The sequence below is a fragment of the Colius striatus genome, chromosome 2 (assembly GCF_028858725.1).
Source record: "Colius striatus isolate bColStr4 chromosome 2, bColStr4.1.hap1, whole genome shotgun sequence".
NCBI lineage: Eukaryota > Metazoa > Chordata > Aves > Coliiformes > Coliidae > Colius > Colius striatus.
The window spans coordinates 45,964,034-45,979,584 of NC_084760.1; the positions used below are offsets into that span (position 1 = coordinate 45,964,034).

At 43.5% G+C, this 15,551-nt stretch overlaps 2 protein-coding genes across 3 annotated transcripts in view; one reads left to right on the forward strand and one right to left on the reverse strand.

The window, feature by feature from the left end:
* Nucleotides 1–5,156, reverse strand: part of FZD3 (frizzled class receptor 3) — a 61,660-nt gene extending 56,504 nt beyond the window's left edge. For both annotated transcript variants that reach the window (XM_061989503.1, XM_061989502.1), the window contains exon 1: nucleotides 5,104–5,156. The gene's annotated coding sequence lies outside the window, so the exon portion shown is untranslated. The remainder of the gene's footprint in view (nucleotides 1–5,103) is intronic.
* A 332-nt stretch (nucleotides 5,157–5,488) lies between these two features.
* FBXO16 (F-box protein 16) overlaps nucleotides 5,489–15,551 on the forward strand; it is a 36,644-nt gene continuing 26,581 nt past the window's right edge. Inside the window, exons 1-2 of the mRNA XM_061990588.1 lie at nucleotides 5,489–5,513; nucleotides 12,124–12,260. Of these exons, the coding sequence (XP_061846572.1) occupies nucleotides 12,165–12,260 (96 nt within the window). The 5' untranslated portion in view covers nucleotides 5,489–5,513; nucleotides 12,124–12,164. The remainder of the gene's footprint in view (nucleotides 5,514–12,123; nucleotides 12,261–15,551) is intronic.

The window sequence follows — 15,551 nt, forward strand, 5'->3', positions numbered from 1 at the left end:
TCCCTCTGGCAGTGAGGGGCCCAACACTGAACACAGTACCCGAGCTGCGGCCTCACCAGGGCCCAGCCACTGCCCTGGGCCTGCTGCCACACCACTGCTGATACAAGCCAGGGTGTCACCGGCCTTCTTGGCCACCTGGACACACTGCTGCCTCATCTTCAGCTGCTGTCACCAATCTCTCCCTCACCAGGCCCTTTCCCTGTGGGCAGCTTTCCAGTCCCTCTGTCCCAGCTTGGAGTGTACCTGGGGTTGGTGTGATCCAAGTGCAGGATTCACCACTGAGCCTTGTTAAATCTCATTCAACTGGCCTCAGCCCACCTCCATTAATGAAGAAAATATTTTTAGAAAACCTCATACTTTAAATTTAACCATGTAAGAATTACAATTGTTGACCACATTGAAACCAAGATATTTATGACTCAGTATCTCCACTGGTATATTCACATTGATAGCATCTCTTCATTTGCATGGCCTTATAACTTCTGCTGAATAAATATAAAACAAAAACAAAACAGTCACCACCAGCAATACACAAGTCTCAACTTGCAAGACTGAAGACTACTGGTCTGCCCAACAAGCTACAGTCCTGGTTTGGCTACCTGTGCTCAAATATGTAGTTTTGGTCAAGTTGTAAACAGTTTTTTTGTTGTCTCTAACACATTTTACTTGCTCACATCTCTCATCTTCCTGTTCAGAAACCATCATAACAGCTAAGGATAAACCAGAAGACCACATTCTTTGGCCACGTGTTTCTCCACGCACACTTGAAGGTAGAAATTGCAAAGTTAGCTACAAATGGTTGCTCTGCCAGTTCCACTTGACCTATAGAGCCAATTTAAACAGCAATCCCTCCCCAGCACTAGACTGGCATTTTCCCAGCACTGAGGGGCTGGAGTGGAAGAAGCAGAGTGGGGAATCAGCACATTGCACTCATCAGCTAGGGAAACAAACTCTGAAATTGGAGGCTAAAGCCTGGAAAAATTTGACAGAACTGTAGGAGTACAAAGAGGTCCTTTTCTTACAATTTTGTCTTACAGCAACAAAATTTGCAAACTTCAGTCTCTAACCAACTGCTTTGAAAAAATTATGGTTAAAAAAAGTAGCAGGAATTTCAAAATTCTATTTGAATCAGAAAGCCCTTGGTTCTCCATCAATATTCCCTACAGCTGGCAATCACAACTTTGAACAGACTTCCAAGGTTGACAGAGTAATGCTTTTCCTCAGATATTGAGGAAGAGAAATAAATTCTACATATCAGAGAGAAATAAAGTTTTTTCTTTCTCCCCAATGCCTATTATCAAGAGATATGAAACAGTTAATTACCAGTCTTCTGCTGGTATCTGCAGATCAAAAAATGTTACATATGCACACTTTTGTTTACATAAGCCCATCTTATGGGCAGAAAAATTAAATACCATACACCTCTTTAAACCCTCATATACTTAGTGGGTTGGACTAGATAATCTTGAGAGGTTCCTTCCAACTTAAACAATTCTGTGCTTTTCTTTCACATCATGTGTGGCAATGGTTTTGGCTGTAGCTATTCAAGACAGACTGGCAAAAACAAACAGGCAAACAGGAAAAAGACCAAGATGCTAAACATAACCATGTTAAATTAAGTTCATTGACAACTTGCTTTCACAGGCTGCTTATTCTCTCACAGCTATTGATGGGGAATCCATGTCTGAAGCAGCACTGCCGTACATAAAGAATATTAGTAATAAAACTATTGCAAAGCTAGGTAAAATAAAACATGGTCCAAATAAAGGCAGGAAAGAGAACTATGTACACCTTAAATTAGGTGGCGGAACCAATCAACACAGTTGAAATCACAGCATCTTGCTCATATTCTGAAGCAAGTGTTGCTGTGAAGAGAAGTCAACACACTGAATTAAAAAGATAAAAATTAGCCAAAATATTTAAGACATGCTACAGGTAACCACACCTGATTTTAGTGCAATTTCAGGTTCATATGGCCATAAAAATCTAAGTTCTTCTGATCTGAGGAAACCATTTCTCAAAGTTATATTTCAAGAACTTGATGTCATATAAAAAAAAATAATGACCTGAACTACCTCATCTTTAAGGAACTATTACTTAACCCTGAAAACTTTTGCATGTTCTCATATCCTGAATGGAAGATTACAAGTCATAGACAGACAAAATTATTTCCTACCTAGTTCCATACAAGGTGCCCAAGTCCCTTTGAATCTAGTCCTTTGATTTTAACATTTTAATAATAGCTCCCCAAAGTCAGGAAAAGAAGCCTTTTCAGTTTGTTGTCATTTCCAAAATACTGGCTTCCAGTATTTTTTTTTTCTTTTTCCTAAGCATTTTTATTCAACAGTTTCATTCAAGTCAACTTGCAGTGTGGATTAGCAACGGACTTTTTAGCATGCTCCCAGGTGGGATTCCAGCAGTTGTGAGTAGATAATGCTTCATAACAGAGTCTCAGAAGCAACAGTAGATGAACTGTACGCACAGTGGTTATTCTGTTATAAGTCTGAAGGAAAACATTGGGCAAATTCAGGTCAGGATCTAGAGTCTTGGGAAAACCTCCAAGAACACTTCACATAAATCATCATATTAATGACATTCAAAGTAGAGACTCCAAACAAATCTACCCATCCTCTGACTTCACCCCAACCTCAAACTGAAAAAAAAATGCAAACACACAAAACCCTAGACTCAATAACCCACAAAAAGTTTAAACTGCACAAAAAAAAACAGGGAAAATAAAAATCATCATGTCCTTTCAGGATTTTTCTGTTTTATGCTCAAGATCTTATTACTATGTAATACAATAAAAGAAATTAAGACGTAGAGCCAGAAGAGATTTATAAATTATATAGCCTAGTCATGCAGTGCCCTTTCATAGGGAAAAAAAAAAAGACAACCATATCATTGTGAAAGAAGACCAAAGTTTCGCAAAGCAGCATACAGATGACCTACTAATTGCTGTAGACAGATGAATGCTGTAATAAGCAATCTTTAGTGTCAAGATAGTTTCTTAACACAGATTCAGTTCTGTATATGCTTTCTTAAGCCTCTACCTATGACATTTTGTGGTTATTTTCATATGTATATAAAACCAAACCAAAACACTTTTGATGACTCTGAAGATAAAAGAGGAGGAGGGGACATGTACTCATCTACCTCAAGGCACCACAAAAAAACCTGCGGGTAAGTGGGGTAGGAAACAGCTAGTTTGTCAGTGTTGTTACAGATTTATACATTATTTATAATCATAAGAAGCCCATCCCATTCTTGCTGTAAAGAATAAATTAAGACATGCATCAATGACTACTGTAAAGAGTAAACATCATGAAATTAAAAGGGCTGAATTTCACAAGGGAATTTTTTTTCTTATAAATTTTGAAGTTACTAAAAGCGCAATAAGGGGTTGGGCAATGAAGAAAAAGTTATTATACTTTAGAAAGAATGTAGGTGGATTAATTCACAGTTATCTGTCCTAAAGAAATGGGGTGATAAAACAGCAAACTAGACTCCTCCTGTGCAAGAGGAGAATGTCACCTTAGTCATTCCCCACCCAACTCTGACCACGGAGAAAGAAAAGGAACTCACTCATTGCATACAAGCACTTGCAGCACTTCCCCAACCCATTCCCACCCACATGAAGGGACAAGAGGAGAATACATTATTTTCCCAACTCCATTTTAATTAGTCAGCAGGAAAGAAATGCCAGGGCTGTACTCCCCTGTTCCACTTCTGTTACATATTAAGGGAGAACCACACTATAATCCCCATACACCCTCTATTTCAATTAGGAGATCATGAAGGAAAAACACTCCCATTTGTTCATACTCCTCCTCACTGTACTATGGGGCAAAACGAAGAGACGTGGTGTCTCTTCTTCCCCTCTTCCTCTACACAGTGATACCACCACAGTCCATGCTCCATTTTCCATAAGGAGGATGGAAAGGCAGAAATGCTTTCTGAGAAGATTGTCCATGTATATGGAGGGATACTCTAGCACCTCTCTCTGTTTAAGCTTATCCTGCCTGGCAAACTAAAGGAACTGGAGAGGGAGCTAGCCATCATCCCGTAGACTGGAAGAGGAGATAGGGTGCAAACTGAACTAGCATCCCTTTTCCCCTTGAATCCTCACTGGGTTCTAAAGGTAAAAGGAACAAATGCACACAAGGAGTTAGCATCCTCTTGGATTTCCATGACATTGCAAAGGAAAAGGAGGGATAAGATGGACATCCCTTCCCTCTACAACCTCATTGAATTGCAAAAGGAAAAGGAGAGTGTATGGAGAAATCTAGCATCACCTTGGTTCCCTCCTGCAAAGGGAAAAGGGGGAAGGAGGAGTGCATGGGACTAGCATCCCTTTCCTCATAGATCACTGCTACAGCACTGCAAAAAGAAAGGAAGGAAGTGTGAGACTAGCAACCTCTTGGGTCCACAACGCCTTGCAGAAGAAAAGGTAGGAGGAATGGCATTCCCTTCTCCTCGGGTCCCCGTGGCACTGCAGGGCAAAAGAGTGGCAGTGCAGCCCTCTTCTTTTTGGATTCACATATATAGCAAGGAGAAATAAGAGAAAGGTGCACATAGACTCAAATCGCTCTCCCCGGGGAACCCAGTGCACTGCGAGGGGAAGGAGGGAGAGTACCTGTGACTCGCATCCCCCTCCCCTTGGGTCCCTAATGGAAAGGGAGGGGAAATGCACGGGACAAGCATCTCCTTCTGCTAGGTCCCCAGCGCCCTGCCAGGGACGTAGGGAACGGGAATGCACAGGACCACCATCTCCCAGCCCCGAGGCGCTGCTGAGGGAGAAGGGGGCTGGATACAGCACCTCCATGGCGTTCCGGGAAGGACAGGACTAGCATCCCCTGTCCTTCGGGCGCCCGCTGAAACGAAGCTGGGGACTTAACCCTCCGCTCCGCTCACTCCCCCTCCCAGAGGACGCTTCATGGCCGACCCCCACAGCGCCGTCTCCGGGAGCGAGTGTCTCTACCCATGGGCGAGCGAGGCGGCCGCTGTGGAGCCGTAAGAACGACATCCCTGAGGGAAACTCCCTGCCCATCTTTACGTCCCACTCCCCTCCACGCCTCCCGGGGCCCAGGTCCCCGCCGTTACCTCAGTGCGGGGTCCCGCCGCTGCGGCCCCGCTTCCTCCCCTCAGGTGGCGGTGGCGGCGGCAGCGGCGGAGGCAACGGCCGCGCCTCCTCGCGCCCGACCCCGCCGCAGCATCCGCCCCGCCCCGCCCCGCGCCCCCGCCCCGCGCCTCCGCCCCGCCCCCCGCGCCGTCACGCCCTACCGCGCCCCGCCCCTCGCCCTGCCGAAGCGAACGGACCAATCGGAAGGCTCCGAGCAGGTTGCTAGGTGGATCGGAATCCTCGGCCGTCCTGCCTTCCCGCCCCCTGCCCGCAGGATCTGATTGGCTGTCGCCCTCCTGAAGAGGGGGGAGCGGGAAGCGGTTGCCATAACGACGGAAAGCGGCCTTGAGGGAGGAGTAGGCCGCGCCGCCCGCGGGAGGGGAGGAGGCAGGTGAGGGACGGCCAGGCACCAGGGACTGCGGGGACCTAGGGCTCGGAGGGAACCGAGGTCTGAGGGAACACGGGGTGGGAGGATCCTCTGGGTGGCGGAGGGGTGGGCAGGGGCTATAACTGCAGTGAGGCGCGAGAGGACAAGTGCTGTGGGACACTGAGGGGACAAACGCCGTGTGGCATGGGGAGGAATCAGAAATGCAGTGGGACTTGGAGGGACAATGAAAAGAGAGGGGGAGTACAAACTGCATAGCATATGTGAACGAGGTCACAAGTTCAACGGGATGCACGGAGGGAGGCTGTCAGAAAGATGGAAGACCCCAATGTGCTTTGAGGAAGGGAGTCTCCCATACATCCAGTGGATAAGGTATAAATGTTACAGTGGAGGACACTAAGGCACAGAGGGCCTAGGCTCTCCCTGTTTGCCATCACTGGAGGCCCCAAGGCCCCAGGGAAAAGTGCCTTTAGATCCAAGTGTGTAAGGAGGACTTGAAAATGTTCCAAGGGACAAGTTGTAAAGACATCATGCAAAGATTGGTAAATGAGTGGAAAAAACACTGGTATCTGTGGACATGAATACTGAACAACTTTTAAAGTGGGACAGGGAAAGCTATTGGGGCATCATAGGACATGGAGACACTGAATAGTGTAACTATATGCTGCAGGACTAGGGAAGTTCCAATGGACTTTGAGATAAGAGCATCATGCATAACATCCAACTGCATAACAGAATATAAATCCAGTGAGATTGGGCATAGAAAGGGAAAATTTTTTTTCTCTAGGGATAAAGGAGACCTTGCTGATGCCTTATTTAGGGAAGAAATGGTGGTAGGAATCAGTTGTCCTGAGTGTAATGTCATTGGGACTATGCAGTGCTGTGACAGCTCTTCAGAAGAGGTTGGTCCTGCAGGACACAAGGAGACTAATGTGGAGCAGAAGTGAGAGTCAGTGCTTCTAGGCCCTGAGCAGGTACTGAAGAACATCTGTAACAAGGTCACAGAGGCGAGCAGTAGAGTATTGACACTAGCAGAGAGGTGAGATGGTGAGAATGCTGAATTGACTGGAGATGTCAGGTATATATATAAAGAAGGTACTGGTCCTTTGCAGCTGAGTGATGTTGTGAGATAAAGAGAATAGGATAGAGTAGTTCCAGTTGGAAGGGATCTACACTGATCATCCAGTCCCACTGTGTGACCACTTCTGGACTGACCAAAAATCAAATCATATTAAAGGCATTGTTCAAATGCCTCTTAGACTCTGACAAGCCTGGGCCATCAACCACCTCTCTAGAAAACTTGTTCCGGTGTTTGACCACCATCTCTGTAAAGAAATGTTTCCTAACATCTAGTCTGAACCTCCTCCGATGCAGTTTTGAGCTGTGGTTATGAAGAGAATGAGCATGGAAGTTAAAGCAGCATAACAAGGGCATTGATAGAGGGCAAGGGTGTGGAGAGGCTCAGGGGATTTGAGATCTGTGGGGAAAGTGTAGCCTCTAGGATGGAGGTGCTGATGCCTTGGTGGGCATCATGAGCCAGGAAAAAACACAGAGTTAGTTACTCAGTGCTTGGGGTAAAGGGGATTGTAGAGGTACTGAGACCTTGGGTTCTTGTGCACAGCAATATTTCTAGCACACTTTAGCAGGGGTAAGGGTGTTGGCCTCATGCAGTGCAGGGTGCAGAGGGATGACGGTACCGGGGAGAGGCAGAAATACCAATGACACAAGGTGCTGCAGGGTTTATCAGTACCTTGGCAATGCCATGGTCTGGGGTTTATTGAAGGTGTAACATTGGTATCACAGAGATCCTCCAAGCCAGCTGGGCAAACATCTGTGTCAGGGGCAGAGAGCCTTCTACAGGACAAGAAACAACTATGAGAAGATTGATGGGGTGGTGGGGAACACTGGCAATATCGTGCAGTCAGAGTGGATGTGTTAGCTGAGGGCAGGGCATCCCTATGCAAAGTGCAGCTGACAAACGTGGAAGCTGGATGATATCAGTGCTTTGCAGCCTGTGAGTTAAGGGCTATCTTAGAGGGAAAGGAGGAATGTGGTATTGGCCTGGTTGTTGTAAATAGTTGCAAATGTGCACTTTGCCTCCTGCCCTTCTCCTCTTGCCATCTTTCTAGGTGTCCTCCTACGTATGAGGATCTGTTTCACATTATCTTTCCCACCCAAAGCTATCCTCTTGAATTTTTCCTTTTTTTTTTTCCCCTGTAGTTTGTCCTGCATTTTAGATTGTTTCTCTGTTACTGCTGTTTAAAGCATTTCTTCCATAGCATCAATCTTTGCACTGTTTGTTGTCGATACAATAATTTCTAATAAAAATTACTTTCCTGATTGAGCTTGAGATTGATGCTGTTGGATTCTGTTTATCTGCAACTGAACTTCTTGACTGTGCCATTGTCATCACAGTGCATCCTTAAACCTCTGATTGCATCAGGCTCTGTTGAACCACAAAGGCTTACTGCTTGCTGCTACAGAGATGTGGTCAAAAACATTAATAAAGTGGGTCTGCTTCTGAAGGATTTTGTTTTGAGTATGGTTTGCACAAACCTCTGGAATGCCATTCCAGAAGGTTAAGCAGAGATTAACCCAGCTAAAGGAAGTGATTCCAATGCCTTTTGTTACTATGATATGATCATTATGCATTGTTAATCTTTCTTAAATGCAATCACATATTTTTAAAGTGAGGGCTTTCACTGAAATCAGTGAAAGTATTTCCATTGCCTTCAGCAGGATATCGATCTGTCTTGGAATTGTCTCGTGGTTAGACAATGCCATTTATCTTTCCTGCCCTGTGACACTGATGTATATCTTCTTCATACATCTCAAAAAGCACAAATCTCTTGGATCCTTACTCATGTGATTTGATCTGGGAACCATTCCTGGGTACTCCCTGGCTGTACTAACTTGGGCAATTTTTCTCTTTTTTAAACATTTGTGCACTGCCAGGCTCACCTGCTCTCTGCAAACTGTGTAAGGTAACTGCTTTGAAGCAGCTGGAGATCTCTGAACAACTTGGTATGAAGTTAATCAAACACAACACAACAAGCTTGAAATCACTGGTATTTACTATGCCTGCCACTTGCCTTTTCATTTTTCTTAGAAGAAGGATAATAAATAATTTTTTTAGCACGATGTGTCAATACCTTTTCCTCTTTGAGACGTGAACTAACATTTTCCTTAGATATCTTTAAAGCTTGATTTCTTGTTGGCCTTGTCTCACATCTCTTGCTGGCTGAATGTTTTCAGATCAGCTGAGCTTGATGAATTTCATCTCAGGATACTTGAAGAGCAAGCTGGAGCAATCTCTGGAATGTTATTTTGGGCAGCCAGGCCAAAGATAACGACTGTTGCAGAAGAAAAATGGGGCCCTGGCTAAACAACTTAACAATTGCTGGTCTACACAGTACACCAGCTGCTTTTTAATGCATACTGAGCAAGTTGCTGCAGCCATCTCAGTATCATGTCATAGGTTAACTCTGATCAGAGTTACTCTAGGCTCTTGAAGAAGCCAGATTAGCTATTAATCCTGCCAGGGATAGGGAGTTGATCATGAAGACAAGAAGCACAGATATTCCTTTGGGGAATAGAATGATGGAGGTTGGCAGGGCCCTGCAGAGCTCATCCAGCCCAAGCCCCTGCTCAAGCAGGTTCCCCTCCATCAGGGGGCACAGGAACACATCCAGGTGGGTTTGTAAACCTCCTGAGAAGGAGACTCCACACCCTCCCTGGGCAGCCTGGGCCAGGGCTCCCTCACCTGAAAGGTGGGGGAGAAGTTTTTGCTTGTGTTTAAGTGGAACTGTTTGTGTTCCAGCTTATGTCTATTACCTCTTGGCCTGTCGCCTGACACTACAGAAAAAAGCATTGCCCTATACTCTTGGCAATTCACCCTTTAGGTCCTTACAGGTGTTAATGAGTTCCCCTCTCAGTCTTCTCTTTTCTAGACAAAACAGGCAGTTAAATTGTAGCTGGTAAACCAAGTCTGTTTTTACAAGTCCTATAAAGATGTTGCAGTTCAGTTTTTAGGCCGACTGCATGTTACACGTCAGGTGCTTCTAGATTTTCTAATGCTGTTGACTCCTCTGATGTAGTCTATGAAATTCAAGGCCATCTAATAAGTAAGAGCATTTAGTCCCAGCATGTACAGCATGCCCTTCAAGAACCCCAGTAAAGCTCCGGCTCTAAAGTAACACTGCACCGTCTTGACTTCACCAAAGAATTTAACCTGTAAACACACTCCTCATAGTGATTTTTAGGGTTAGTATGGGAGGTGAGAAGTGAAGCAGACGGTGGTTGTGTGACTGTGCTAGCAAAGGAGTAGTGAGGCAGGGATGGTACCTGCCTTAGCAGCCCTTTTTACACATTGTGCTTGGTGCAATTTAGTTTTATGGCATGGTACAAGAGGGTCCAGAGGCACAACTGCCCCATTTGGGCTATAAGCTGCTAGTGCACCAGTTCATGGAGGTGTTTTGTGAATGCAGCAGCTCCAGCTCGAAGAAAGCCTGTCTGCTCAGGGAAACTGGAACATGAATCCAGGGTTGGGAGTATGCTGCAGTGACAACTGATGGTTTTCTGACTAATGTAGAAGGCTGTCCCTGAAAAACAGGACATAGTTGCCTGAACCTGTTTTTTTGGCAGTGGAATTGTTTCTCTAGTTTGTAATGTTGTATTTGTGGGCATTGAAAAGGGCAGGGGCCTTGTAGAAAAACAAAACAAAAACAACCCAGTAAGTGATCCCATCATAATGCATATCCTAAATGAATGTCCTTGGTTGCACAAGAAACCTCCAGCTTTAGCCAGCTAGGGAATGCGAGGCTTTGAAACCTTTGTAAGTCCTTTAGCTCTCAAAGGCTTCTATGTGAAAAGTTAAAATTGCATTGTGCAGCCAAGAAGTTATTTAAGGATCTCTGGAAAAAAACAAACCAAACCAAACCAAAGAAAAACCCGAAAAGAATATGAATTCCAATTCTTGTAATGAACTTATTTCCTAACCACAGACCATATTACATCACCATATATTTTCCTTATACTTCTTTGATTCCATAATAACTGAGGAGAGAAAGGGAGGAAATACTAAACAAAAAGGTGCTGTGCTCATACAGATCCTTCAGCAGGTTTTGAATCTTCCATTTATATAGACAGGAATTTTATCTGGGTAAGAAATGGGGGACTGGGCTTTCATGAAGATGTGTCTCGTGAGCCCAAGTTATATTAGCTGGAAAGGTCCATTGGCTGGGTGGTTTTGAAGTGCTTGGGTTCAGGGTAGGCTGTCAACATAATATTGGAATTACTTAGTATAGTATAGTTACCTTTTCCTTCATCCTAAAAGTCTCATTATTCACCTTGCCACTGTGAAGCTTTAAGGCAGTCTGAAGTGTTTACAGAAAAATTGCCTAATATCTTCATGTAGGGAACTGAGATGCTTTTTAATGTGACAAAGAAATGACTTGGTTTTCAGGCTGCTGCAGTTTAAGCCTCTTTTCTGCAAATTAGATGCCTGAGGTGAGCAATGAATCCCGCTGAACTCAGCTGCAATATAGACTATGAAGGCAAAAAAAAGCTTTTCCTATGTTTGGGCAAGAATTTATGAAGAAATGGTGTTGTCTGAATAAAGTCCAGTTACTTGTTGTCAAAAAAGGGAAGGGAAAACTTTGATAAATATCTGATTTACTTCATGTAGTAATTTTTGTTTAAAAGAGCAGCACAGTAAGTCCAAACCATCAAAACCAATCTCTCTGAAGACAGGACCCTCAGAGATTTCAGTCAATTCTGAACCAATTATAGAATCTCAGAATGGTTTGGGTTGGAAAGTGCCTTAAAGATCATCTTGTTCGAAACTTCCTGCCATGGACAGGAACACATTTTACCATACCAGGCTGCTCCAAGCCCCCTCCAACCTAACCTTGAACACTGACAGGGATGGGACAGCCACAGCCTCTCTGGGCAACCTGTGTCAGGGCCTCACCACTCTCACAGGTAGAACTTCCTAATGTCTCATCCAAATCTCTTATTTCAGTTTGAAGTAATTTCCACTTGTCCTATCACTACATGCCCTTGTAAAGAGTCCCTCTCTTGCTTTCTTGTGGGCATGCGTCTTGTAGGATCACATTCTAGATCTCATTCTTTCAGTTAAGTGTTACAGAAACAAATTGGGCCTTTGAAACTTGGCATTATATCCCTATCAAAATTAGTAAAAACCTGTCTAGTGTCACTTAAATAGATGCACAACTTATCTGCAATTCTCAGACCCAACAACTGGAAAGAGAAATTTTGTATATTTCCTAGCTCACTGCAAATACCCCATTGTGATCATTCATGCAGTGAAAATCAATGGCATACTCAACAATATGGAAAGGCCTGCTTCATTATTAATTATTTATATGACATTAGTGCACAGAGGTTCCATCAGGAAACCTGGCCCTTACTGTCATGGTTACTGTGGGTGCATAAAATAAAAGGCTATGCCCTAACTGACTTTCAAATAACTTTACTTGTATCATTGCTATGCTATAAAATCTTTGAATTCTTACTTAAAATGGTTTGCTTTTCCACTAACACACTGTAATGGAGTAGCACAGAGATAATACTGGTGTTTGTTCAGTTGCTGTAGTCATTGGTGCTGACATCAGAGGACCCCCATCTCCCATATCTATGGCATTTGCACCTCCCAGAAACATGGATGGCCCCAAGCTACAGACCAGGATGAGCACATGGACTCCACTGAACCATCAACTCCTGAATGACAAGGCAAGTTCTCAGTAAATGGGTCAAATTCATAGAATCACAGAATGGTTGAGGTTGGGTGGGACAATCAAGCCCCTCAAGACACTGTCAACTAGAATGTTTGCTCAGGATCTTATCTGATCAAGTTTTGATTATTGTCAAATCCCAAGGCAAATTCTCCGGCTCACTTCACAAATTTTAATGTCACAGAAAAAATTAACTTACCTCTTTGCCTGTGTAGATCATTAATAGTTATTGTTAGAAGTATGAAATGTCAAACACATATACAGGCTTTATTATGTATACATATATAAAAACCTCAATAAAACTGAAGGTCCTAGTCTTCCCTATGAAGGAAGGCTGCGGGACCTGGGGCTGATCTAAATGGTGGTTGTCAGGAGGTTGGGGCATAACTTTTCCTGTTGTATCTAGTGTCAGGACAAGGGGTAATGGGAAGAAACTGTAACACAAAAAGTTGCATTTAAACATAAGGAAAAACTATTTTACTGTGAGTGTGAGGGAGCCCCGGCACAGGCTGCCCAGGGAGGGTGTGGAGTCTCTTTCTCAGGAGGTTTTCAAAACCTGGCTGGACGTGTTCCTGTACAACCTGATGAAGGGGAACCTCCTTTAGTCTTGGACTAGATGATCTCTAAAGGTCCCTTCCAACTCCTACCATTCTATGATTCTATGATTGTAATGCACAATGTTTAAAGCATACAAGTATCTAGTTCAAGTATTGATATTTTGCCAAATCAGTTGTCTTTAAACAAAAAATGTTTTTTTATTTCATAGTGAAAGTTGTCAAATCTTTCCCTTTTTTTCTGCACCAGAAGACTTCAATTTAACCCCAAACTGAGTGTCAATGTAAGATTGTAAGTGGCTGATGTACTCCATCTCACCTTGCAGGAGAGGCCTGAGTACCCATGCTGTGGCTTCCCTGCTAGTGATGAGACTAGCTTGATTTTTTGGAAACTGAAGTTATGCACTCAGTTTATAAATAACAAGGTGCATTTCCTAACCTCCTACTCTGTATACTATATCTGGGATCTGCTAACATAACTGAGGCAGGTTTGGCTTATATATCACAGGAGCATATTTCTTCCTCAGAATCCACTTTAGATTTCTGTTGATGATTCACAGAATTTAATCCAGAGTGGGGCATTACGTCATGTAATCTGGCTTCCTGGATTTCTTGGGCCCTCCTGTTTCACACAGTTCTTCCAGCCTTGAGTTCAGTAACTAGAATTTGTCTAAAATATGTCTTCCACGAAGGTATCCAGATTGCCTTTGGGTTTATCAAGAAATTAAAATGTCGTCACTTCTCAAATAATGTTCTCATGATTAAGCCCCTGTAACATTAAAAGATGAAACCTTGTCTCCTGTCTGAATACCTCCAGCATTAGCTTCCATCATTTAAATCTACCTTTGCTAGCTTATTAAACTCTTCTGTAATCAGTACTTTTTCCTTGTGGAAGGACTCTACTTCAAGCCAACACTTGAACTTTTTTGATAAACTAAACAGATTAAGCTCTTTGATGTCCTTTCAATCTGGCATATTCTCCAGCCTTTGAATCATTTTAGTGCCTGTTTCTTACACTTTTTAAAACATATTTTCACAGATGCACATCACTGTGCAATAAAGTGATGTGCATAAAACTGCTTTTTCCTACCTTCTTATTCTTCTTCTCCTTAGGCAGTCTGATGTTGCATTGGGCTGCAGCAAAATTTAGGAGCTTATTTTGGATTCTTGTATACTCTAACACTTGAAAGAACATACTATAGGCTCCCAGACATATGCACAGTGATGGAAGCCATGATAAAAACTGTTTTTACTTATTTCTGATCAAGGATTTAAAGCACTGAGCTGCCTGAAGCTCCTTTTTGTATATCACTGTACTGCTCTGCAGTGTTAGCAGGGAAAAAATAGTTGCCACAAAAATATTGGTGGCAGCTAAAATGAGGAGATAATCCAATTCATAGGTATAAGCAGCTAGTGAGTGAGAAGGCAGCATTTTTATACAATCATATCTCTGTTCATTTCTGCACTTAAGAGAAAGCATGAAGGGAGAACAGAATTTATAGGTGGAAGGAATGTGAAAAGCAATGAAACCATAGAGAGATGTGTAAGAAATATACTTGTTGATAGAATCATAGAATGATAGGAGTTGGAAGCAATTCAGAACTTATCCAAGGCAGAAGCATTTAAGCTCCATCTAAACAATTGTTAGGAAAAGACCCAAGAACTGCTAGAGGCACAGATTTGCCACCTGTCTAATTTTGGGTAATCCTAGGAATACTCCATCTTTCCCAAGATTTCCCTGAATATTCAAACGCACTCAGGAGTACATTTGTCTGCATTGTTGGTAGGACCCAGTTTTCTCTTGCCCATTGTACATTCCAAGTCCTGCTGCCTCCATCTATGGTTTTCTGCTCTCACAGCAGCTATTACAACAGAAAAGACTATTCAGGATGTTGCTGCTGAGACACAGGCAGTTGTGATTGTTTTAAAGCTAGGATCACCATCAGGGGAGACCAAAGTCAAGAAGCCAGAATCAAGAAACCTCAAATTATGCGGCATTCATGTTCAGCTATGTAGAGGTGTAGTCTTAGGTGTGCTGAGGTTGTGCTACAGTTCCGGATGAAGTAAAGGTAGGAGATGGGGCAGCCAGCTTGCCTGAAGCAAAATCTCTGTGTTGTGTGCAGGGCTGTGTTGCCTTTAAGGAAGAACTGGGAGTCAGGAAATAATTTGCCTTCTGATGGATAGTAACTCAGGTGTGAGGGAGAGAGCCCTCAAGTGGCATTTGCAGCAGAGTGGAGAGATTATCAATGAATCATAGATTCATGGAATGGTTTTTGGGTAGGAAGGGACCTTAAAGATTGTCTAGTTCCAAGCCCTCTGCCATGGGCAAATCACACCTTCCACTAGGCTAGGTTGCTCCAAGTCCCATCCAACCTAGGCCTGAACACTTCTAGGGATGAGACATCCACAACTTTGCCAGACAGCCTTGAAGCTGAGCTCATTTAAAACCACCTGAAGACATGGATGTGAGATGGTAGATTTCAGGAGCAGCCTACACCTCAGGCTATGTCCAAAGCCAGCCAGCTTAGGCACGCTGTAGGTATAACTCCAAGGCCTTGGAGGAGAGGACAGTAAACATGGGCTTGATTAAGGCAGTGGATGATTATACCAATTTTGGACCATTCTGTTGGTAATTAATGCTTCCAAGCGCCAGGAGTAGGCAGAACTTTCTGGCTCAGATGTATCTCCAAGATTGCCGAAAGCAAGTATGTGTGTTTCTTTGATCAAAGACCATT